Source organism: Oncorhynchus keta, unplaced genomic scaffold, assembly GCF_023373465.1.
Source record: "Oncorhynchus keta strain PuntledgeMale-10-30-2019 unplaced genomic scaffold, Oket_V2 Un_contig_5781_pilon_pilon, whole genome shotgun sequence".
Taxonomy (NCBI): Eukaryota; Metazoa; Chordata; class Actinopteri; order Salmoniformes; family Salmonidae; genus Oncorhynchus; species Oncorhynchus keta.
The window spans coordinates 1-25142 of record NW_026288500.1 but is presented as its reverse complement, the minus strand read 5'-3'; the positions used below and the strand labels follow the sequence as shown (position 1 = coordinate 25142).

At 48.1% G+C, this 25142-nt stretch overlaps 2 protein-coding genes across 3 annotated transcripts; one reads left to right on the top strand and one right to left on the bottom strand.

The window, feature by feature from the left end:
• Positions 1-906: 906 nt before the first annotated feature.
• Positions 907-10935, bottom strand: LOC127925536 (RING finger protein 151-like). Of its 2 annotated transcripts, none has more exons than XM_052510488.1 (7): positions 10672-10935; positions 9141-9350; positions 8761-8967; positions 8453-8592; positions 2457-2619; positions 2151-2271; positions 907-2070 (listed from the first exon to the last, which is right to left on the bottom strand). In XM_052510488.1, exons 3-7 carry the CDS (start codon positions 8964-8966, stop codon positions 1672-1674), a joined length of 1029 nt encoding a protein of 342 aa, XP_052366448.1. In that variant the 5' UTR covers position 8967; positions 9141-9350; positions 10672-10935; the 3' UTR covers positions 907-1671. The 2 variants fall into 2 exon arrangements, with proteins under 2 accessions (XP_052366448.1, XP_052366449.1); XM_052510489.1 differs by having other exon boundaries at positions 9141-9347.
• Positions 10936-11020: 85 nt separating this feature from the next.
• LOC127925537 (fibrinogen silencer-binding protein-like) lies at positions 11021-20283 on the top strand. Its single transcript, XM_052510490.1, has 5 exons — positions 11021-11163; positions 11624-11796; positions 13338-13533; positions 15286-17249; positions 19491-20283. The coding sequence occupies exons 4-5, from the start codon at positions 16834-16836 to the stop codon at positions 20059-20061; spliced, it is 987 nt and encodes a 328-aa protein (XP_052366450.1). The 5' UTR covers positions 11021-11163; positions 11624-11796; positions 13338-13533; positions 15286-16833; the 3' UTR covers positions 20062-20283.
• Positions 20284-25142: the final 4859 nt, after the last annotated feature.

The following is a 25142-nucleotide window of genomic DNA, read 5'->3' as shown; positions in this document are numbered from 1 at the left end:
CGCCATCACGGTTGACAACTCCATTGTGTCCTCCTCCCAGAGCGCTAAGAACCTTGGCGTGATCCTGGACAACACCCTGACGTTCTCAACTAACATCAAGGCGGTGTCCCGTTCCTGTAGGTTCATGCTCTACAACATCCGCAGAGTACGACCCTGCCTCACACAGGAAGCGGCGCAGGTCCTAATCCAGGCACTTGTCATCTCCCGTCTTGATTACTGCAACTCGCTGTTGGCTGGGCTCCCTACAACTCATCCAGAACGCCGCAGCCCGTCTGGTGTTCAACCTTCCCAAGTTCTCTCACGTCACCCCGCTCCTCCGCTCTCTCCACTGGCTTCCAGTTGAAGCTCGCATCCGCTACAAGACCATGGTGCTTGCCTACGGAGCTGTGAGGGGAACGGCACCTCAGTACCTCCAGGCTCTGATCAGGCCCTACACCCAAACAAGGGCACTGCGTTCATCCACCTCTGGCCTGCTCGCCTCCCTACCACTGAGGAAGTACAGTTCCCGCTCAGCCCAGTCAAAACTGTTCGCTGCTCTGGCCCCCAATGGTGGAACAAACTCCTCACGACGCCAGGACAGCGGAGTCAATCACCACCTTCCGGAGACACCTGAAACCCCACCTCTTCAAGGAATACCTAGGATAGGGTAAGTAAGGGTAAGTAATCCTTCTCACCCCCCTTCTCACCCCCAAAAAAAAAAAAAAGATTTAGATGCAAGTGGCTGTTCCACTGGATGTCATAAGGTGTATGCACCAATTTGTAAGTCGCTCTGGATAAGAGCGTCTGCTAAATGACTTAAATGTAATGTAAATGTAATGCAACAAGGGTGGGTTCAGGAGATGCAACACCAGATTTAAAAAATGTGTGACGGTTAAATGAAGAAGGAATTGAGGAAGTTAAAGCATTTTCTCTCATTTGTGCCTACTGAACATAACCCAGTACTGAACATAACCCAGTACTGAACATAACCCAGTACTGAACATAACCCAGTACTGAACATAACCCAGTACTGAACTGATAGAGGAATTCTAAATTCCTGTATGTTTTATTGCCAATACCAATTCGCACTCATTTCTAATTCATTAATGAGTTGTAAGTTCATTAATTATGCATGAAGTAGATTGAGACCAGTCTTAAAAGCCAAAGGTAACAGCGTTAATTACAAGAGAGTACTAAACGCATACACATTTTTCCACAGGTTATAAACTGTAAATGACATCATCAGTTTCCCACCCTCTCTCCGATTCTCACAAGAGCCCATTGTTTTTAGGTCTGGACTCTCCTTCTACTCCCCCCATAAAACTACATTCCAAACTGTCTAAAATATATACTTTTCTCCACTAATGGAACACCACCCAAACATTTCTTATCTGTCTGAAAAGCTATAGCATCTCTCCCCCTTAAACTTCCCAAGAGGCACAGACAATTAATTCGTTCTGCTTACATTTTCAGTAACAGCTTAACCAAAAACTCATACTTTTTATATCATAACATAATAGTATTAGAATAAATGGTTCTAATCAATAATGTATACATAATTAATCATTTGCCTACTGAACATAACCCAGTACTGAACATAACCAGTACTGAACATAACCCAGTACTGAACATAACCCAGTACTGAACATAACCCAGTACTGAACATAACCCAGTAACATTAGGAATGGCCCCTCAGATGACGGTGACCTCTCTGCTCTTGATGCAGTCGAGGGTAAGGCTGCAGGGGCAGGCCTTGCGTGACCCCTCCCCTGGCTGTGGGGAGGTAGGCGGGTATAAGGCTGGAGTGGGCAAAGCCGAGGGTAGTGATTGAGTAGAAGCCTGTGTTGGCCCCGCCCTCAGCAGGCCCCTGGTTGGGTGTTCCACTTGATGCTGGCTCCTAATTGTCCCGTCTTCTTGATGCAGTCCTCTGATTGGCTCGTCTCTGTTCCGCTGGCCCCTGCATGGCTGCAGGCTCCGGAGCATCTCCAGTAGCTCCCTCTTCTCTAGATCCGCTTCTGCCAGCTCCTGTCTCCGCAGGCGCTCAGCCACCAAGAGAGCCCGCACATCACACATCACCCTCGACACCTGGCCCTACACACACACACAGGGATGTGTCATAACACACACACAAACACACACATTCCTATAGGTAGTACATATGTGTGTGTCACCTTGAGGTCCTCCACCTCGCTCTTCAGCAGAGACTCTTTCTGCACCATGTGTCTCCTCTGAGAGTCCAGCCTCGACTCCATCTCACGCCTCACCTCCTCCACCTTACCCAACATCTCTGCCCTGCAACACACACAAACACACACGTGTCACAATAAATCACAATATCCATTGTAGAAAAGCAATGACATCGCCCTTGAGGTTCTAGAATATTGTAAATATTGGCTCAGCTTTGTCAAGGATTTGTTAGGAACGACACAGATATAACATCCTAATATATCTCAATCCATCACCTCAAACACACAAACCTGAGCAGCTCCAATTCTGTTCGTAGCTCCGCGACAGAGTTGTGCTGTGATTGGTCTACAGAGAGGGGCGTGTGGCCACAGCCGCTAGGACACACTCTGCTGCGGAACTCACACTCCAACAGCTGAGACTCTAGACCCCTCCTCTCCACCTGCACCGGACAACCTGGGGAGGTGGAGAGAGGAAAGAGGAGTTAAGGAGAGGGAAACAGAAAGTAACAGAAAGACAAAGTTAGAGAGCAACACTTGAGACCTACTGAAAGTCTCTCACTATCTTTCTCACCCCCAAATCCTTCCTCTACCCCCCTCTACCTCACTCCACCTTCCTCTACCTCACTCCACCTTCCTCTACCTCACTCCGCCTTCCTCTACCTCACTCCACCTTCCTCTACCCCACTCCACCTTCCTCTACCCCGCTCCGCCTTCCTCTACCTCACTCCACCTTCCTCTACCCCGCTCTGCCTTCCTCTACCCCGCTCCACCTTCCTCTACCTCACTCCGCCTTCCTCTACCTCACTCCACCTTCCTCTACCCCGCTACGCCTTCCTCTACCTCACTCTGCCTTCCTCTACCTCACTCCACCTTCTTCTTCCTCTACCCCACTCCGCCTTCTTCTACCCCACTCCGCCTTCCTCTGCCCCACTCCGCCTTCCTCTACCCCACTCCGCCTTCCTCTACCCCACTCCGCCTTCCTCTACCCCACTCCGCCTTCTTCTACCCCACTCCACCTTCCTCTGCCCCACTCCGCCTTCCTCTACCTCACTCCGCCTTCCTCTACCCCACTCCGCCTTCCTCTGCCCCACTCCGCCTTCCTCTACCCCACTCCGCCTTCCTCTACCCCACTCCGCCTTCCTCTACCCCACTCCGCCTTCCTCTACCCCACTCCACCTTCCTCTAACTCATTCCGCCTTCCTCTACCCCACTCCGCCTTCCTCTACCCCACTCCACCTTCCTCTAACTCAGGGGTGTCAAAGTCAAATGGACGGAGGGCCAAATAAAAAATTTAGCTACAAGCCGAGGGCCGGACTGTTCGAATGTTCATTGAAAAATTTTTAAATGACGCATATAGTCTAGTGAACCTAATTGAACCTACTGAAAACCTAACAAATATATTCCAATATGATCAGATAAATAAAGCAATATTTTCTTATGGCTCTGTCTGAACTGAAATATTTTTAAAATATAATTGGATTGAAATACAATAAAATAAAGTGCAAAAATCTATTAATCAAAAACAACACTTTGTTTAAGGAGAAGTAACATGCAGTGAAAACAAATATTAAACTTTAACTTTTAAACTTGAACTGAGTAAAAACTCTAAATATGTGATTGCACAGTAATGTTCACTTGTTTGAGGTTGAGGGTGATACTTGGTGGTGTCCCATCTTTTCCACAAGTTCATCAATGTTCGGGGTAAGGCTCTGAGCTGAGGAAATCCTCAGAATTGAGTGGAGGTGTTCAGCAGTAAGTCGACTTCTGTGTGATGTTTTGTTCAAGTTCATCAAAGAAAACAGTTGTTCACACAGGTATGTGCTGCCAAACATAGACAACGTTTGAGCAGCCTGGATGCGCAGCTGGGGCATTGTGTCGGGGAGGAAACGGGCGAACTCCGCAGCACCCACTGCCGCATATTTTGCCCTCAGTGCATCATTGCATTGGAGGTCAATCAACTCCATTTGGAGGTTTGGTGGTGAGCTTTCCACGTCAACAGCAAATGGGTTACCGAGCAGTTCCAACCTGCTTTTTTGTGCTTCAAAGTCAGCAAATCGGCGTCGAAAGTCAGCGGCAAGCATACCTATTTTATCAGCCAACTGTGCGCTCGGGAACGCACTGGTAGAGAGCTTCTCTTTCATGGTCTGGCAGCTGGGAAAGTGGCTCAAATTTTCTTTCCGCATCTGCGTCTCCCACAGAGTCAGTTTGGTTTTAAATGCCTTCACTGTACTGTACATATCAGAGATGACACGATCCCGACCCTGCAGCTGCAAGTTCATTGCATTCAGATGACTCGTAATGTCACACAGAAAAGCCATTTCACACAGAAACATTTCGTCTCGGAGTTGTGTTGTGTCTTTCCCTTTGCTGTCCAAGAACAGACAAATCTCCTCACGAAGCTCGAAACATCTTTGAAGCACCTTTCCCTGGCTTAGCCATCGCACCTCTGTGTGATAAGGCAAATCACCATGCTCCGTTTCTAACTCCGTCAGAAATGCCTTGAACTGGCGGTGATTCAAACCTTTGGCTCTGATAAAGTTAACTGTGCGCGTGATGATGCTCATTACATGCTCCATTTTCAAGGCTTTACCGCACAACGCTTCCTGGTGTATGATACAATGATAAGCTGTCAGCTCACCTGTCGCGTTTTCCTCTTGCATCTTTTCCCGTATCTTCGCCACCAGTCCGCTCCTGTGTCCACACATCGCAGGTGCTCCGTCGGTTGTCAAACCCACGAGTTTTTCCCAAGGCAGCTCCATCTCATTTACACATCTTGACACCTCTTCATACAAATCATGCCCCGTAGTTGTGCCATGCATAGGACGTAAAGCCAAAACTCCTCTGTCACGCTTAGGCTGGAGTCCACTCCGCGGATGAAAATTGACAACTGGGCAATGTCAGAAATGTCGGTGCTCTCATCCACAGCCAAGGAATATGCAATGAAATCTTTTCCCTTTTTCACAAGCTGCTCTTTTAGATTGATGGACAACTGGTCTACTCTCTCGGCAATGGTGTTTCTGCTCAGACTCACATTTAAAAAGAGTTGCCTTTTTTCTGGGCAAACTTCGTCACAAACTTTAATCATGCAGTTTTTGATGAAATCCCCTCCGTAAATGGCCGGGCTGATTTAGCGATCTCTTCTGCCAAAATAAAACTGGCCTTGACAGCAGCCTGGCCTTGTGATTTGGCTTTTTTGAACAGAGCCTGTCGAGATTTGAGGCCTCGTTTTAATTCCTCTGCCTTTTGTAGCCTTTGTTCCATGTCCATATTCTTGTTTTTGTCCGCGTGTTTCGTTTCATAATGTCGTCTCAGATTATACTCTTTCAGTACCGCCACACTTTCTCCACACAGAAGACACACAGGTTTTCCAGCTACCTCCGTGAACAAATACTCCGACTCCCACCTTGTTTGAAACCCCGGTTCTCAGTGTCCACCTTCCGTTTTGCCATTTTTGATGGGTATCTGAAAGTTAATTTTACTGTGATGCTGACAACTGCTGTGCCAATAAATATTGAAATGAAGCAGCCTACTGCTCGGTGCGTCACCGTTGCATTGTGGGAAATGTAGTATTGGTGCGTGTAAAAGATCTGCGGGCTGCCGGCTTGCTGCGGTCTGCGGGCCGGTTCTAATAATAAATCAAGATCATCCCAGGGGCCGTAAAAAACCTTCTCGCGGGCCGGATGTGGCCCGCGGGCCTTGACTCTGACATATGTGCTCTAACTCATTCCGCCTTCCTCTACCTCACTCCGCCTTCCTCTACCCCACTCCACCTTCCTCTACCCCACTCCACCTTCCTCTAACTCATTCCGCCTTCCTCTACCCCACTCCGCCTTCTTCTACCCCACTCCACCTTCCTCTGCCCCACTCCGCCTTCCTCTACCTCACTCCGCCTTCCTCTACCCCACTCCGCCTTCCTCTGCCCCCACTCCACCTTCCTCTAACTCATTCCGCCTTCCTCTACCCCACTCCGCCTTCCTCTACCCCACTCCGCCTTCCTCTACCACACTCCGCCTTCCTCTACTCATCCGCCTTCCTCTACCTCTTCCTCTACCTCACTCCGCCTTCCTCTACCCCACTCCGCCTTCCTCTACCCCACTCCGCCTTCCTCTACCTCCTCCGCCTTCCTCTACCTCACTCCGCCTTCCTCTACCCCACTCCGCCTTCCTCTGCCCCACTCCGCCTTCCTCTACCCACTCCGCCTTCCTCTACCCCCTCCGCCTTCCTCTACCCCACTCCGCCTTCCTCTACCACACTCCGCCTTCCTCTAACTCATTCCGCCTTCCTCTACCTCACTCCGCCTTCCTCTACCTCACTCCGCCTTCCTCTACCCCACTCCGCCTTCCTCTAACCCACTCCGCCTTCCTCTACCCCACTCCGCCTTCCTCTACCTCACTCCGCCTTCCTCTACCCCACTCCGCCTTCCTCTACCCCACTCCACCTTCCTCTAACTCATTCCGCCTTCCTCTAACCCACTCCGCCTTCCTCTAACCCACTCCGCCTTCCTCTAACCCACTCCGCCTTCCTCTAACCCACTCCGCCTTCCTCTAACCCACTCCGCCTTCCTCTAACCCACTCCGCCTTCCTCTAACCCACTCCGCCTTCCTCTAACCCACTCCGCCTTCCTCTACCCCGCTCCGCCTTCCTCTACCCCACTCCGCCTTCCTCTACCCCACTCCGCCTTCCTCTACCCCACTCCGCCTTCCTCTACCTCACTCCGCCTTCCTCTACCCCACTCCACCTTCCTCTAACTCATTCCGCCTTCCTCTAACCCACTCCGCCTTCCTCTAACCCACTCCGCCTTCCTCTACCTCACTCTGCCTTCCTCTACCCCACTCCGCCTTCCTCTACCCCACTCCGCCTTCCTCTACCCCGCTCCGCCTTCCTCTACCCCGCTCCGCCTTCCTCTAACCCGCTCCGCCTTCCTCTAACCCACTCCGCCTTCCTCTACCCCACTCCGCCTTCCTCTACCCCGCTCCGCCTTCCTCTACCTCGCTCCGCCTTCCTCTACCTCACTCCGCCTTCCTCTACCCCACTCCACCTTCCTCTACCCCACTCCGCCTTCCTCTACCCCACTCCACCTTCCTCTGCCCCACTCCGCCTTCCTCTACCCCACTCCACCTTCCTCTACCCCACTCCGCCTTCCTCTACCCCGCTCCGCCTTCCTCTACCCCGCTCCGCCTTCCTCTACCTCGCTCCACCTTCCTCTACCCCGCTCCGCCTTCCTCTACCCCGCTCCGCCTTCCTCTACCCCACTCCGCCTTCCTCTACCCCGCTCCGCCTTCCTCTACCCCGCTCCGCCTTCCTCTAACCCACTCCGCCTTCCTCTACCTCACTCTGCCTTCCTCTACCCCACTCCACCTTCCTCTACCCCACTCCGCCTTCCTCTACCCCGCTCCGCCTTCCTCTACCCCACTCCGCCTTCCTCTACCCCACTCCGCCTTCCTCTACCTCATTCCGCCTTCCTCTACCCCACTCCACCTTCCTCTACCCCACTCCACTGCATTGCATGGCACTCAAGCACTCCCCCACTCAGAGAGGCAGTAGCAAAAGGATGAGGATGAAGGATGTGAACTTATGTTTTTAATCATGCAAATGAATGAAACACAATCCAATACCACACAAACACCAACACCCTGATACCTACCGCACTGGTAACATATGTAGTCTCCACCTGCCAACAACAGGTCATAGACACGTGAGAGTTCACCTAATACCAACCTCCCCCCCCAATGCCCCCCACCCCACCCCCCCAATCCATCTGTTGCATTGGCTCTCATCCTCTGGGGGATGTTTCTCATTAAAAATGTAGGTGGGATCCCTCCCCGAGTAGTTGGATGTTTCCCCAATACAGATCTAGGGTCTTTTATTTGCATTTCACCCATAATCGTAAAGGTTGGGATTTGGTTAAAGTAAGATGATCCTAGATCTGTAGAGCAACTGCTACCTGGAGCTAAGGTCATTGTTCATCCCAGCTGGGCTCTGTATGATGTCACCACCCCTCACACAGGTGCTATATTATTTCTGCTCTGTCTAAACTAAACACACTTCCATGTAGTATACTATACAATTCTCTAATACACTTACACACACTCTATTACACACACTCTATTGTAATACACTGTAATCAGTGGAGGCTGCTGAGAGGAGGATGGAATGGAGTCAATGAAATGGTATCAACCACATGGAAACCACATGTTTGTTACCATTGAATCCATTCCAGGCATTATTATGAGCCGTCCTCCCCTCAGCAGCCTCCCCTGACTGTAATACACACAGAGCTGTAGTACCTGTGGAGGAGCAGGATATGAAGGTGAATGGACACTGGTCCTCGTGTGTGTGAAGTGTCTCCAGGCAGCAGACGGCATCACAGCCCTGGCCTGAGTTAACACAACGGATCTGGAGCCTAGACAGGTCATTACGCATGTACCTAACACAGACCAGACCAGACAGTGGTTGTTGGAATAACCATATTATAGTGTGTGTATGTGAGTGTTTCTGTGTGAGTGTGTATGTGTCTGCGTGGGTGTTTCTGTGTGAGTGTTTCTGTGTGAGTGTGTATGTGTCTGCGTGGGTGTTTCTGTGTGAGCGTGTGTACCTGTGCAGTGGTCTCAGAGTGCTGATGTCCAGTGGAAGTCTATCCTCAGGGCAGGAGTGGTGGTGTATGAGCCAGGAGCTGATGCAGGCGTCGCAGTAGGCATGTTCACAAGGGGCCTGGAGGGGGCGCTCCAACACATCCCGACACACACAGCACAGAAGCCCCTCGTTCACGTACCCCACAAACCTCTCCAGGTCATAACCCATCCTACAGCACACACAGACACACAGATCCATGCAGAGCAAAAACAGCCAGACACCCATACAGCAGCATACAGCAGTGTTAACTTCCTCCTCAATGTTCCTGGTTTCTCCGTTTTTGAGCCCCTATGACTCTCCATTCTACTGGCATTCTATTTTACAGAATACACTGACCCTTACCTGAGACTGACAGACTCTCCTTCTCTTCCCTCAGTCCTTTCTTCCTCTTTGGACCTCTCCTTTCTCCACCTCTTCTTCTCTTTCCTGACTCTGTAGTTTACCCTAGGTGAGGGTTTCTTCTGGCCCCTCCTCTATTTGCTCTCTCAAGTGCCATGTCTATGTGGTGAAGTCTCCCTAGCAACAGGGATCCTCTGCCCAGGCAGCCAGCTGCTGGACGAGACCGCAGACAGACAGAGTTACACACACACACACACACACATACACACACACACACACACACACACACACATAGACACACGTTAAGAGCAAGTGATGAAAGGAAGACTAGGCCTACTGTAAGTAATTCTGATGTATCTATTTGTTTTATTCATACATTTTGTCAGGATACATCCCTTGGGATGAATCATTATGTTCTACAGGGGGTCCTGATGAAGCAACAAACACATTAAAGGCAGTTCCATTCAAACAGGAACATGTGTATCTACAAACATGTTTTCTCCCTCATCCCTTTCCCTCTCTGTCTCTTTGGATGTGGGATTATCATGGATTACGCTCCCATCTTCTCTGATTGGATTACAGACTCCATGACAACATCCCAACTGCACTCTTACCCCACATCAGAAATCAAAAAGCAACCCTGAAAGAGTGAGTGAGTGAGTGAGTGAGTGAGTGAGAGATATTAGAGATACATATTTCCCTCAGATTACACAGACCTACAAAGAATTCAAAAACAAATCCAATTTTGATAAACTCCTATATCTATTGGGTGAAATACCACAGTGTGCAATCAAAGCAGCAAGACTTGTGAGGAGTGACCAGTTGCCACAAGAAAAGTGTCCACAAGAAAAGGGCAACCAAGTGAAGAACAAACATCATTGTAAATACAACCTGTATTTATGTTTATTTATTTTCCTTTTTATACTTTAACTATTTTCACATCATTACAACACTGTATATTACACTGTATATACTTCATTCTTTTGGAACTTTTGGGAGTGTAATGTTTACTGTTATTTTTTTATTGTTTATTTCACTTTTGTTTATTATCTATTTCACTTGCTTTGGCAATGTAAGCAAATTGGTCCCATGCCAATAAAGCCCTTAAATTGAATTGAAATTGAATTGAGAGAGACAAAGAGAGAGAGAGAGATGAGATGTCAACCAAACAGGCAATAAACAAAGAGATATCATAGTTATGATGATGACATCGCCACCACGTGTCAGCAACACCATAGGATATAAAGCCTAGCTCTCTAGCCTACTACAGGCCACTACTTATACCATGGCCATCGACTATGTGCTTTCAATATGCATTTTTAATATCATGCATTCTGATAATATGGAAAATATCAACTCTAGTGTAACTCAATAGCAGTTTATGCATTTCAGTAAAACGTCTGTATTCTGCATGCAGCAACCTTCTGACCAGTACGTGCTTTTTGCAATGTGTGTGATTTAGCAGAAATGCTTGTCAGGATGTAATTTATTTGACCATTTATTAGACTTTTATTCTCTAGAGTTGTTTACTTACCACCCGCGCTCGGTCCATGACAGATGACATCTCATTCGGAATCATCATTTAATTCCGCAAACTCCTTGACGTGACATGTTATAACACAAATATCCATGCAATCAATATCGATCGGTTTCATAAATGAGTCTGAATGTCCTAGGCAGGCTATTATCGTAAATCGGTTAAATTAACCATGGCATCAACTGGCGAAAATCAGATTATTTAGAAATCAAACTGTACACTCGTTTTTACCTCTACCGGCATGACACCGATTGACAGCGGCAGATTGTGTTTCTTGTCGCAAAACGACCGAACTAAAGCAAACTCCACTGTTTGGGGCCGCGGGAGCAGAAAACGAGTGCACTCACTAACACTAGACTCCACCCCTCTACGTAAGACGTAGCCAATAGCAGTTTACGCCACTTTAGCGGGAGAATTCCTCTCTGAAGAGTTGTGTATCACTGTTTTCTTGTAACTAACTGTATAGCAGAGGCTTGCTTGACTAAATAGGTATGTATTAAACACACATTTATGCCTTATGTTATCTTTCCAACATATTGTCACAAGCTAGTTGGTTGTTATAAACGATGAGATGAAAATGTTGAAGTGTTCTGCACTAATTTGGGCTAACTAGCGACACTAACAGTTAACGTAATGTATCTATCTGAACCAACAATGACGTGTATAAACTCATCATTGGTATAAACCCATACATCTTATTCAAGGGCCATGTACACTGAATGGAAGTAATATATATAGCTATGTTATGTAAATATGTTATTTAACTAGCTGCCTTTTACTAATCAGCCGCTTACTAGAACATTGGTTAGCTAGTTAGCTAGCTGAATAAGGTGTTACAGTAGGGAACAAAAGCCTCCATCTCCAGGGGGCTCAGGGTTGGCTACCCATAAGCCCTCTTATAGATGTGAAATGATTTTATCAAATATTACAAATACCCCCTCACTCACAGACAGGATGCGTCGCTCAGGGGCCCCCAGCCAGGTCTTTGGTAACATGGCGAAGAAGCCCCGGTTCGTCCCTCCTGGAGCCTCCCTGGCTGGTCCTCCTGATTCCCCTGTGGGTACTCCGCTTGAACTGGAGCCTCTGGCCCCTAAACTCGCCCCGGGGAACGTGCTCTACAAGGTGAACACATGGTCCACTTCACTTTCATCCTTCGCCACAAATGTGACCCCTATTACTATTGTAGTAATTAAGCAACTAAACATAGTCATATTGGAGCTACTTCTCTCTCTAGCCGATGTGAGTAAGACCTTTAACAAATGAACATTCACAAGGCCGCAGGGCCAGACAGATTACCAGGACGCGTACTCAGAGCATGCACTGACCAGCTGGGAAGTGTCTAAACTGACATTTTCAACCTCTTCCTGACCCAGTCTGTAATACCTACATGTTTCAAGCAGACCACCATAGACCCTGTACCCAAGAACACCAAGGTAATCTATCTAAATGACTATTGCCATGTAGCATCTGTAGTCATGAAATGCTCACATGGCTCACATCAATACCATCATCCCAGACACCCTGGATCCACTCCAGTTCGCATACCTCGCCAACAGATCCACAGATGACACAATCTGTATTGCACTCCACACTGCCCTTATCCACTTGGACAAAAGGAACACCTATGTGAGAAGGCTGTTCATTGACTACATCTCAGCGTTTAACAACATAGTGCCCTCCATGCTCATCACTAAGGTAAGGACCCTGGGACTGAACATCTCCTTCTGCAACTGGATCCAGGACTTCCAGTCAGGGTGCCCCCAGGTGATGAGGGTAGGCAACAATGACATAACGGTTATAGGCCTGATCACCGACAACAATGAGACATCCTATAGGGAGGAGGTCAGAGTCAACAACCTCTCCCTCAATGTCAGCAAGACAAAAGAGCCGATGGTAGACAACAGGAAACGGAGGGCCGAGCACACCCACATTCATATCGACAGGGCTGTAGTGGAGGGGCTGCATCACCGCTTGGTATGGCAACTGCTTGGCATCCGACCGCATGGCACTACAGAGGGTAGAGCGTACGACCCAGTACATCAATGGGCCAAGCTCACTGCCATCAAGGACCTCTATGCCAGGCGGTGCCAGAGGAAGGCCCTAAAAATGTTCAGACTCCAGCCACCCAGAACATCGGCTGTTCTCTCTGCTACTGTACGGCAAGCACTACCAATGCACCAACAGGACCCTGTACAGCTTCTAGCCCCAAGCCATAAGACTGCTAAATAGTTTGTTTAAAAAAACAATTCAATGGTTTACATTTACATTGTAGTCATTTAGCAGACACTCTTATCCAGAGCTACTTAGTTAGTGCATCCATCTTAAGATAGGTAGGTGGAACAACCACACATCTCAGTCATAGTAAGTACATTTTTCCTGAAAGTAGCTATCAGCAAAGTCAGGCCTAGTAAGGGGGTGTTAGTTAACAAATTGCTTTTTTGTCAGCTTCTCGTTACTCATTGTGTATCTATTATTTTATTATTACGTGTTTTTTTTCTATTATTTATCTGTTGTAAAGTAAGTAAGCATTTCACTGTTAGTCCAGACCTGTTGTTTATAAAGCATATGACAAATAACATTATCCAAGACTGTGTAAAGGGTTTCACTCATATTGCGACAGGTCTGAGAAGGTCCACATATCTAACAGTTCTCCTTCCTTGCAGGTCCAGAGGAGCCTCTCAGCCCCTGCACCGCCCCTTGCCCTGCCTGTGAAGGCCTTCAGCCTGACTAAGAGCAGCCCCCAAGCCCCAGGCCTGTCCAGAGCTCTAGCCAGGGTGCTAGGTGCAGCAGACAGTAAGAAGAATGAGCTAGAGCCTGAAGACCCTTCCTTTACAGAGGAGAACACTGGAGACCCAGCTGGTGAGTCAGACATGGGAGGATGGGAGGTGGGTTGTGGTGGTGGCACAGTAAACGTTGCCATTGAAACCAGGTATTCCAGGTGTAGATCTAATGCATTTAAATGTGGAGCAGTACTCCTGGTACGCTTTGGATTTACTCTCTGTATGTCAAAAGCAGAAATCCTGGTGGTGAAAATCACAGATTTATAAAGCAACAAAGTTACTACAAACCAACGATGATGGTAAGAATAGTCAGGAACATTTTGTGTGCCATAAGAAATGCAGTATATTAACTATGTAGCATATATTGTTTACATTTCACTGCTGTTGCTAAAGATGTTCTGAAACATTGTTTGAGAGATGCTGGGATTTTGTATAGGTTAACGATTGAGTTTAAGGCCCAAAAAGGTGAGGCACGGGTAGAAACTGTATTTTTCAATTAAGAACAATTCAGATAGTATTCGGACCCCTTGACTTTTTCCGCACTTTGTTACGTTACAGCCTTATTCTAAAATGGATTAAATAAAAACACATCCTCAGCAATCTACACACAATACCCCATAATGACATCACAATACCCCATAATGACATCACAATACCCCATAATGACATCACAATACCCCATAATGAAAAACCGAAAACAGGTTTTTCAAACATTTTCTAAATTTATACAGAATGTAAAATGTATACCTTATTTACTTAAGTATTCAGACCCTTTGCTATGAGATTCGAAATTGAGCTCAGGTGCATCCTGTTTCCATTGAGCATCCTTGAGATGTTTCTACAACTTGGAGTCCACCTGTGGTAAATTCAGTTGTTTGGACATGATTTAGAAAGGCACACACCTGTCTATGTAAGGTCCCACAGTCAAAGGAATTGTCCGTAGAGCTCAGAGACAGGATTGTGTCGAGGCACAGATCTAGAGAAGGTTAACAAAACATTTCTGCAGCATTGAAGGACCCCAAGTACACAGTGGCCTCCATCATTCTTAAATGGAAGAAGTTTCTGAATGTCCTTGAGTGGCCCAGCCAGAGCCCGGACTTGAACCTAATTGAACATCTCCGGAGAGACCTGAAAATAACTGCAACAACGTTCCCCATCCAATCTGCAGAGAAAAAAATACAGGTGTGCCAAGCTTGTAGCGTCATACCAAAGAAGACTTGAGGCTGTAATCGCTGCCAAAGGTGCTTCAACAAAGTACTGAGTAAAGGGTCTGAATACTTATGTAAATCTAATATTTCAGTAAAGGAAAGATCTAAATGAGCAAACATTTCTAAAAACCTGTTTTTGCTTTGTCATTATGGGGTATTGTGTGGAGATTGATGAGGAGAAAAAAAGTGATTTAATCCATTTTAAATTAAGGCTGTAACATAACAAAATGTGGAAAGAGTCAAGGGGTCTGAATAATTTCTGAAGCGACTGTACACTTATTTACAATGACGGCTTAGCAAGAGGCAAAAAGGCTAAACTTTCCAGTTTGAGTGTGTTTTGCAGCTTGCTCTAGTCGCTAGCTGCAGCGAACTGAAAAGAGCAGTGACCCAGGGATGTGTGTGCTTTGGGGACCGTTAACAGAATGTGACTGGCAGAACGGGTGCTGTATGTGTATTTGTATTGTTTTATTGAACCTTTATTTAACTAGTCAGTAAAGAATAAATTCATATTTTACAATGATGGCTTACCCCGGACAAACCCTCCCCTAACCCTGATGACACTGGACCAATTTGTGCGCCGCCCTATGGGATTCTCGATCACGGCTGGTTGTGATACAACACAGGATAGAACCTCACCAACCTATGGATCCTGGGACTGAACCGCTCCCTCTGCAACTTAACCACAAAGCACTACAGAGGTTGGTGGGGAAACCCAGTGCATCACTGGGGCCATGCTCAACAACCATCCAGGACCTCTATATCAGAGGAAGGCCTGAAAAATTGCCAAAGACTCCAGCCATCCTAACCATAGACTGTTTACTCTGCTACTGTCTTGCAAACGGCATTGGAGCACCAGCTCTCAGACCCACAGGCTCAGTTAAAAAGCTGTTAATTTTTGTCAGGCTGATTTGGGCTTTAGCCGATACTCGTTGGTGTATTTTAGTTATGACTACATATTAAAGGATTTTTAATTTGCAAACCCTCACGTGTGCCTGGACTTGGAATTTTTTATGCCACTTAACACCTATTTGTGGTTAGAATTTTTCCTTGAAACCAAGATCATGTATATGCTGCTTTAGAAAGGAAATGCAGCAAACTGAAATGGCCTTTCTAAGGTGAGTGACATTTAGTCTATCCATTTAGGACTGGCAGGGATTTATTTGATGCTCTGGCTTGGGCTTCAGGGAAACAAACACACACTGAATGAAGCTTAGCCAACTGTAACAAGCCTATGTTTTAATGACAGCAGGTCCAGCATTATGCAAATGAGCGTGGGTAGTGCAGCGGCAGCGCGAGGCAGATTAGAGCTGTGCCTGGGATCAGTGAGCACACGCGCTCTGTCCCCCTCCCTCTCAGAGCAACTAGTGCCTCTGTCTGTCTCTCCTTTCTCCGCTTTTCCTCTCTCTTTAGCTTTTCACTAGTTTTTCCCTCATTCTGTTGTTCCCGTCGGCGGATGATTCGTGTGTTTCTCTTTGAGAAGCAGCTCTGATTTTCCTTTGTGTAAAAAAAAAAAAAAAAAAAAAAAAAATCGCGAATTCGCACGGACTCGCGCTGCGCGCACACCTCTCCGGTTAAACCAGCGCCGTTTCTTCTTTTCTAGTTAAACGGAAATAAGAATAAAGAAAATGCATCTTTACAATTTCCATGTAAGCACACACATTCCCCCCATATGTTAGTATTTGGTGTATAGCAGTTAGAACGAGCGCTGGTTTGAGGTTTATAGAGACCGGGCTGTAAGTAGGTCGGGCTGGGTTTAAGCGGCTTTAGCCTGCGTCAGCCTAAGCTGGGAGGAATTCACCCAAAGCCCTCCGCGGTAGGCGGGGGCCTAAACGAGGCTGGCCTAGTTAAGCCTGATTCTTATTGTTGCCCGTGTGTGTTGTGTAACACAGAGCAGAGAAGACCTCGGATGAGAGAGAGTACATGCAGTTAGACAGAGACTGTTTGATTGAGAATCCATGAAGGGGGAGAAAGAAGAGGGACAAGGAAGAGAGTGAGTGAGAGTTAAACCAGTATTAGCCTGAGCCTCATCACAGAACAGAAAGAAAGGGGAGGTAGAGAACCAGACCAAATCTCAAAAGAAGGAGAGGAAAAGAAGCGAGATATTGTGTTGAGTTAGTGCTGGTGTCTAGGCCTGGCTCGGTCCAGTCCGGTTCCCTGGGCTATGTTCTAAGATGGCGTCTGGCTCCGTCTACATGTCGTCCAGTATGGTGGGTAAGGCTCGCTCCTCCAACTTCACCCTGTCTGAGAAACTGGACCTGCTGAAGCTGGTCCGCCCACACATTCTCATCCTGGAGGAGCACACCAACAAGCACGCTGTCATCGTGGACAAGAACAAGTGCTGGGACACAGTGTCTGATCAGTACAACGTCCTGGGGGGGGACAGGCCCCCCCGCACTGCCCAGGGCCTACGCACCCTCTACAAGAGGCTGAAGGAGTCGGCCAAACAGGAAGTGATGCAACGGAGACACGCCCAGCCAGAGTACAGAGGAAGTATATCTGAACCAACCAGGAGAGTGATGGAGATGATACCTCACCTTTTCCGTCACGGAGCTATTCACCATGATAAAGACCCAGCGACAATGCACAGGTGAGAGAGAGAGACACACACACACACACACACACACACACACACACACACACACACACAGGCTGCTCTATACAGCTCTCAGAGAGGGGAGGGGCTGCTCTGTAGAGCTCTACTAGTAACTAGAGGAGAGGGGAGGGGCTGCTCTGCTAGAGAGGGGATGGGCTGCTCTACTAGAGGAGCTGCACTGTAGAGCTCTACTAGAGAGGGGAGGGGCTGCTTTGGAGAGCTCTACTAGTAACTATATGGGAGGGGCTGCTCTACTAGAGGGGAGGGGCTGCTCTGTAGATCTATACTAGTAACTCGAGGGGAGGGGCTGCTGTACTAGTAGAGGAGCTGCTCTGTAGAGCTCTACTAGTAACTATAGGGGAGGGGCTGCTCTCTAGAGCTCTACTAGTAATTGGAGGGGAGGGGCTGCACTACGAGAGAGGGGAGGGGCTGCTCTGTAGAGCTCTAGTAACTAGAGGAGAGGGGAGGCCTGCTCTACTAGAGAGGGGAGGGGCTGCTCTGTAGAGCTCTACTAGTAACTATAGGGGGTGGGGCTGCTCTACTAGAGAGGAGAGGGGCTGCTCTGTAGTGCTCTACTAGTAAGTAGAGGGGAGGGGCTGCTCTGTAGAGCTCTACTAGTAACAAGAGAGAGGAGGGGCTGCTCTGTAGAGCTCTACTAGTAATTGGAGGGGAGGGGCTGCTCTGTAGAGCTCTACTAGTAATTAGAGGGGAGGGCTGCTCTGTAGAGCTCTACTAGTAATTGGAGGGGAGGGGCTGCTCTGTAGAGCTCTAGTAATTAGAGGGGAGGGCTGCTCTGTCGAGCTCTACTAGTAATTAGAGGGGAGGGCTGCTCTGTCGAGCTCTACTAGTAATTAGAGGGGAGGGCTGCTCTGTAGAGCTCTACTAGTAATTAGAGGGGAGGGGAGTGGCTGCTCTGTAGAGCGCTAGTAACTAGAGGAGAGGGAAGGGCTGCTCTACTAGTAACTAGAGGTGGGGGGGGGCTGCTCTAGAGCTCTATTAGTAACGAGAGGGGCTGCTCTGTAGAGCTCTATTAATAACGAGAGGGGCTGCTCTGTAGAGCTCTACTAGTAATTAGAGGGGAGGTGAGTGGCTGCTCTGTAGAGCTCTAGTAACTAGAGGAGAGGGAAGGGCTGCTCTACTAGATAGGGGAGGGGCTGCTCTGTAGAGCTCTACTAGTAACTAGAGGAGGGGGGAGGGGCTGCTCTAGAGCTCTATTAGTAACGAGAGGGGCTGCTCTGTAGAGCTCTATTAGTAACGAGAGGGGCTGCTCTGTAGAGCTCTATTAGTAACGAGAGGGGCTGCTCTGTAGAGCTTTACTAGTAACAAGAGAGGGGAGGTGCTGCTCTGTAGAGCTCTACTAGTAATTAGAGGAGAGGGGCTGCTCTGTAGAGCTCTACTAGTAATTAGAGGGGCGGGGAGTGGCTGCTCTGTAGAGCTCTAGTAACTAGAGGAGAGGGGATGGCTGCTCTACTAGATAGGGGAGGGGCTGCTCTGTAGTGCTCTACTAGTAACTAGAGGGGGGAGGGGCTGCTCTAGAGCTCTACTAGTAACGAGAGGGGAGGGGCTGCTCTGTAGAGCTCTACTAGTAATTAGAGGGGAGGGGCTGCTCTGTAGAGCTCTACTAGTAATTAGAGGGGAGGGGCTGCTCTGTAGAGCTCTACTAGTAATTACAGGGGAGGGGCTGCTCTGTAGAACTCTACTAGGGAGGGGCTGCTCTATAGAACTGAACACAGAGCTAACCTCAATCAGTTTACACACGCACACATACACACTCCTCATGCTCACACTTTTGACCTCAACAGCCTAAATTTGTCAGGACATGGACTGACGAATCTGGTCAATTCACATTTTAAACGTAGGAGAGGTGTTAGCCCACAGTAGGAGAATGCATTCTTTAGCAAAGTATGAGATGGTCATGAAAAGGGTTTTAAGAAGAATGTTTTTGACCATCCCGAAGACCGGTTGTGTTTCTACACAGCCGGTCTTCTACACCTGCATTGCTTGCTGTTTGGGGTTTTAGGCTGGGTTTCTGTACAGCACTTTGTGACATCGGCTGATGTAAAAAGGGCTTTATAAATCCATTTGATTGAATACTCTCAATACCCCCACCTAGTGCCACTTATACATGTATGGCTGTAGTAATAAAGCTGTATTCTATTCCATATTGTCTCTGTGCAGGGTGATGTAGAATGATACAGTATTAAAGCTGTATTCTATTCCATATTCTCTCTGTAGGGTGATGTATAAGCATGACTCTCCCATGGAGCAACCTGGCAGCAGCTCCTCCCTCCCAGACTACCCATCAAACCCCGTCACCCACCACCTGGACCAGGATGTGGTCAGGCTGGACCAGGATGTGGTCAGGCTGGACCAGGACGTGGACGTGAAGCCTCCGCCAGACCTGACCATCCTCTCCACCCGTGTGGGGGTGGTGCTAGGAGGAGAGGGGGCGGAGGAGGAAGATGAGGACTTGGGCAGTGTCCATGGTTATGACGGCTCCCTCTCTCCCTGCCCATCCTCTGTCGTCCTGCCCCTCTCCACCTCACCCGTTCCACTGCAACGTGACCTTTACCCTCATGACCACTACCCCCGCTGTGACCCTGACAGGCTCCGTCCCCTTCAGCTGGCCATGGAGGAGCATGAGCAGGTCATGACCAATCACAGAAAGATGGGCGTATACCTGGAGGAGAAGAGGGAGGGGCTAAAGAGGAAGCAGGACCTGGAGGAGGAGCTTCTGAGAGCAAAAATCAAAGTAGAGAAACTGAGGGCAGCCAGGCTGAGACATGGACTACCACTGCCCCTATAACTAACACTGACCATATGGAACTCAGGAGGATGCTCTGAACTGTTTCTATGTCTGTGTTTAGCGTGTGGAAGAGGGGTTTGGCCTGAGAAATCATGTTTGTGTGATGAGCAGTGAGTTTGAAGGAGGATTTAAAGGTCCAATGCAGCCTTCTCAATCTCAAATCATTTCTGGGTAAAAATGAATTACATTACTGTGATTGTTTTCTATTAAAATGCTCAAAAAGAGACAAAAATAGATTCTTGGCGAAGTTCAATTTCTCAAGTAAGAATTTTGCTCGGACTGTCTGCGAGTGTTCTGAGTGGAGAGGGGGAAACCGATAACAAACTGTTATTGGCAGAACGGTTTGGAACTCTCTTGCTTACTGGTCTATTAACACATTTATGGTGATGTCACCAGGCAGGCCAAAACTCCATCCCGCCAAAACAGGCTGAAATTTCAGCCAATCTTTTCAAATCAAATGTATTTATATAGCCCTTCGTACATCAGCTGATATCTCAAAGTGCTGTACAGAAACCCAGCATAAAACCCCAAACAGCAAGCAATGCAGGTGTAGCAGCACGGTGGCTAGGAAAAACTCCCTAGAATGGCCAAAACCTAGGAAGAAACCTAGAGAGGAACCAGGCTATGTGGGGTGGCCAGTCCTCTTCTGGCTGTGCTGGGTGGAGATTATAACAGAACATGGCCAAGATGTTCAAATGTTCATAAATGACCAGCATGGTCAAATAATAATAAGGCAGAACAGTTGAAACTGGAGCAGCAGCACGGCCAGGTGGACTGGGGACAGCAAGGAGTCATCATGTCAGGTAGTCCTGACGCATGGTCCTCCGAGAGAGAGAGAGAAAGAGAGAATTAAGAGAGAGCACACTTAAATTCACTAAATAGGACAGGAGAAGTACTCCAGATATAACAAACTGACCCTAGCCCCCCGACACATAAACTACTGCAGTATAAATACTGGAGGCTGAGACAGGAGGGGTTAGGAGACACTGTGGCCCCATCCGAGGACACCCCCGGACAGGGCCAAACAGGAAGGATATAACCCCACCCACTTTGCCAAAGCACAGCCCCCACACCACTAGAGGGATATCTTCAACCACCAACTTACCATCCTGAGACAAGGCCGAGTATAGCCCACAAAGATCTCTGCCACGGCACAACCCAAGGGGGGGGCGCCAACCCAGACAGGAAGACCACATCAGTGACTCAACCCACTCAAGTGACGCACCCCTCCTAGGGACGGTATGAAAGAGCCCCAGTAAGCCAGTGACCCAGTAAGCCAGTAACTCAGCCCCTGTAATAGGGTTAGAGGCAGAGAATCCCAGTGGAAAGAGGGGAACCGGCCAGGCAGAGACAGCAAGGGCGGTTCGTTGCTCCAGAGCCTTTCCGTTCACCTTCACACTCCTGGGCCAGACTACACTCAATCATATGGCCCACTGAAGAGATGAGTCTTCAGTAAAGACTTAAAGGTTGAGACCAAGTTTGCGTCTCTTACATGGGTAGGCAGACCATTCCATAAAAATGGAGCTCTATAGGAGAAAGCCCTGCCTCCAGCTGTTTGCTTAGAAATTCTAGGGACAATTAGGACCGTAGCGTACGTGTAGGTATGTACGGCAGGACCAAATCAGAGAGATAGGTAAGAGCAGGCCCATGTAATGCTTTGTAGGTTAGCAGTAAAACCTTGAAATCAGCCCTTGCCTTGACAGGAAGCCAGTGTAGGGAGGCTAGCACTGCTGTAATATGATCACATTTTTTTGGTTCTAGTCAGGATTCTAGCAGCCGTATTTAGCACTAACTGGAGTTTATTTAGTGCTTTATCCGGGTAGCCGGAAAGTAGAGCATTGCTGTAGTCTAACCTAGAAGTGACAAAAGCGTGAATGAATTTTTCTGGATCATTTTTGGACAGAAAGTTTCTGATTTTTGCAATGTTACGTAGATGGAAAAAAGCTGTCCTTGAAATGGTCTTGATATGTTCTTCAAAAGAGAGATCAGGGTCCAAAGTAACGCCGAGGTCCTTCACAGTTTTATTTGAGATGACTGTACAACCATTAAGATTAATTGTCAGATTCAACAGAAGATCTCTTTGTTTCTTGGGACCTAGAACAAGCATCTCTGTTTTGTCCGAGTTTAAAAGTAGAACGTGTGCAGCCATCCACTTCCTTATGTCTGAAACACATGCTTCTAGCGAGGGCAATTTTGGGGCTTCACCATGTTTCATTGAAATGTACAGCTGTGTGTCATCCGCATAGCAGTGAAAGTTAACATTATGTTTTCGAATGACATCCCCAAGAGGTAAAATATATAGTGAAAACAATAGTGGTCCTAAAACGGAACCTTGAGGAACACCGAAATTTACAGTTGATTTGTCAGAGGACAAACCATTCACAGAGACAAACTGATATCTTTCCGACAGATAAGATCTAAACCAGGCCAGAACTTGTCCGTGTAGATCAATTTGGGTTTCCAATCTCTCCAAAAGAATGTGGTGATCGATTGTATCAAAAGCAGCACTAAGGTCTAGGAGCACGAGGACAGATGCAGAGCTTCGGTCTGATGCCATTAAAAGGTCATTTACCACCTTCACAAGTGCAGTCTCAGTGCTATGATGGGGTCTAAAACCAGACTGGAGCATTTCGTATACATTGTTTGTCTTCAGGAAGGCAGTTAGTTGCTGCGCAACAGCCTTTTCTAACATTTTTGAGAGGAATGGAAGATTCGATATAGGCCGATAGTTTTTTATATATTCTGGGTCAAGGTTTGGCTTTTTCAAGAGAGGCTTTATTACTGCCACTTTTAGTGAGTTTGGTACACATCCGGTGGATAGAGAGACGTTTATTATGTTCAACATAGGAGGGTCAAGCACAGGAAGCAGCTCTTTCAGTAGTTTAGTTGGAATAGGGTCCAGTATGCAGCTTGAAGGTTTAGAGGCCATGATTATTTTCATCATTGTGTCAAGAGATATAGTACTAAAACACTTGAGCGTCTCTCTTGATCCTAGGTCCTGGCAGAGTTGTGCAGACTCAGGACAACTGAGCTTTGAAGGAATACGCAGATTTAAAGAGGAGTCCGTAATTTGCTTTCTAATAATCCAGAGCGACTTACAAATTGGTGCATTCACCTTATGACATTCAGTGGAACAGCCACTTTACAATAGTGCATCTAAATCTTTTAGGGGGGTGAGAAGGATTACTTTATCCTATCCTAGGTATTCCTTAAAGAGGTAGGGTTTCAGGTGTCTCCGGAAGGTGGTGATTGACTCCGCTGTCCTGGCGTCGTGAGGGAGTTTGTTCCACCATTGGGGGGCCAGAGCAGCGAACAGTTTTGACTGGGCTGAGCGGGAACTGTACTTCCTCAGTGGTAGGGAGGCGAGCAGGCCAGAGGTGGATGAACGCAGTGCCCTTGTTTGGGTGTAGGGCCTGATCAGAGCCTGGAGGTACTGAGGTGCCGTTCCCCTCACAGCTCCGTAGGCAAGCACCATGGTCTTGTAGCGGATGCGAGCTTCAACTGGAAGCCAGCGGAGGAGCGGGGTGACGTGAGAGAACTTGGGAAGGTTGAACACCAGACGCGCTGCGGCGTTCTGAATGAGTTGTAGGGGTTTAATGGCACAGGCAGGGAGCCCAGCCAACAGCGAGTTGCAGTAATCCAGACGGGAGATGACAAGTGCCTGGATTAGGACCTGCGCCGCTTCCTGTGTGAGGCAGGGTCGTACTCTGCGGATGTTGTAGAGCATGAACCTACAGGAACGGGCCACCGCCTTGATGTTAGTTGAGAACGACAGGGTGTTGTCCAGGATCACGCCAAGGTTCTTAGCGCTCTGGGAGGAGGACACAATGGAGTTGTCAACCGTGATGGCAAGATCATGGAACGGGCAGTCCTTCCCCGGGAGGAAGAGCAGCTCCGTCTTGCCGAGGTTCAGCTTGAGGTGGTGATCCGTCATCCACACTGATATGTCTGCCAGACATGCAGAGATGCGATTCGCCACCTGGTCATCAGAAGGGGGAAAGGAGAAGATTAATTGTGTGTCGTCTGCATAGCAATTATAGGAGAGACCATGTGAGGTTATGACAGAGCCAAGTGACTTGGTGTATAGCGAGAATAGGAGAGGGCCTAGAACAGAGCCCTGGGGGACACCAGTGGTGAGAGCGTGTGGTGAGGAGACAGATTCTCGCCACGCCACCTGGTAGGAGTGACCTGTCAGGTAGGACGCAATCAAGCGTGGGCCGCGCCGGAGATGCCCAACTCGGAGAGGGTGGAGAGGAGGATCTGATGGTTCACAGTATCGAAGGCAGCCGATAGGTCTAGAAGGATGAGAGCAGAGGAGAGAGAGTTAGCTTTAGCGGTGCGGAGCGCCTCCGTGATACAGAGAAGAGCAGTCTCAGTTGAATGACTAGTCTTGAAACCTGACTGATTTGGATCAAGAAGGTCATTCTGAGAGAGATAGCGGGAGAGCTGGCCAAGGACGGCACGTTCAAGAGTTTTGGAGAGAAAAGAAAGAAGGGATACTGGTCTGTAGTTGTTGACATCGGAGGGATCGAGTGTAGTTTTTTTCAGAAGGGGTGCAACTCTCGATCTCTTGAAGACGGAAGGGACGTAGCCAGCGGTCAGGGATGAGTTGATGAGCGAGGTGAGGTAAGGGAGAAGGTCTCCGGAAATGGTCTGGAGAAGAGAGGAGGGGATAGGGTCAAGCGGGCAGGTTGTTGGGCGGCCGGCCGTCACAAGACGCGAGATTTCATCTGGAGAGAGAGGGGAGAAAGAGGTCAGAGCATAGGGTAGGGCAGTGTGAGCAGAACCAGCGGTGTCGTTAGACTTAGCAAATGAGGATCGGATGTCGTCGACCTTCTTTTCAAAATGGTTGACGAAGTCATCTGCAGAGAGGGGGGATTCAGGAGGGAGGAGAAGGTGGCAAAAGACTACCTCATGAAGCTGGTTGAGAGAATGCCAGGTGTGTGCGAAGCTGTCATCAAGGCAAAGGGTGGCTACTTTTGAAGAACCTAAAATATATTTTGATTTGTTTAACACTTTTTTTGGAAACTACATGATTCGGTATGTGTTATTTCATAGTTTGGATATCTTCGCTATTATTC

Excerpts from the sequence above, each read along its gene's own strand:
- LOC127925537 (XM_052510490.1), top strand. The coding sequence starts at position 16,834 with ATGGCGTCTGGCTCCGTCTACATGTCGTCCAGTATGGTGGGTAAGGCT. Across the intron at positions 17,250-19,490 it reads GACCCAGCGACAATGCACAG|GGTGATGTATAAGCATGACT; the intron begins GTGAGAGAGAGA and ends TTCTCTCTGTAG.
- LOC127925536 (XM_052510488.1), bottom strand. The coding sequence starts at position 8,966 with ATGGGTTATGACCTGGAGAGGTTTGTGGGGTACGTGAACGAGGGGCTT. Across the intron at positions 2,620-8,452 it reads CATATCCTGCTCCTCCACAG|GTTGTCCGGTGCAGGTGGAG; the intron begins GTACTACAGCTC and ends CCACCTCCCCAG. Across the intron at positions 2,071-2,150 it reads GCGAGGTGGAGGACCTCAAG|GGCCAGGTGTCGAGGGTGAT; the intron begins GTGACACACACA and ends GTGTGTGTGTAG.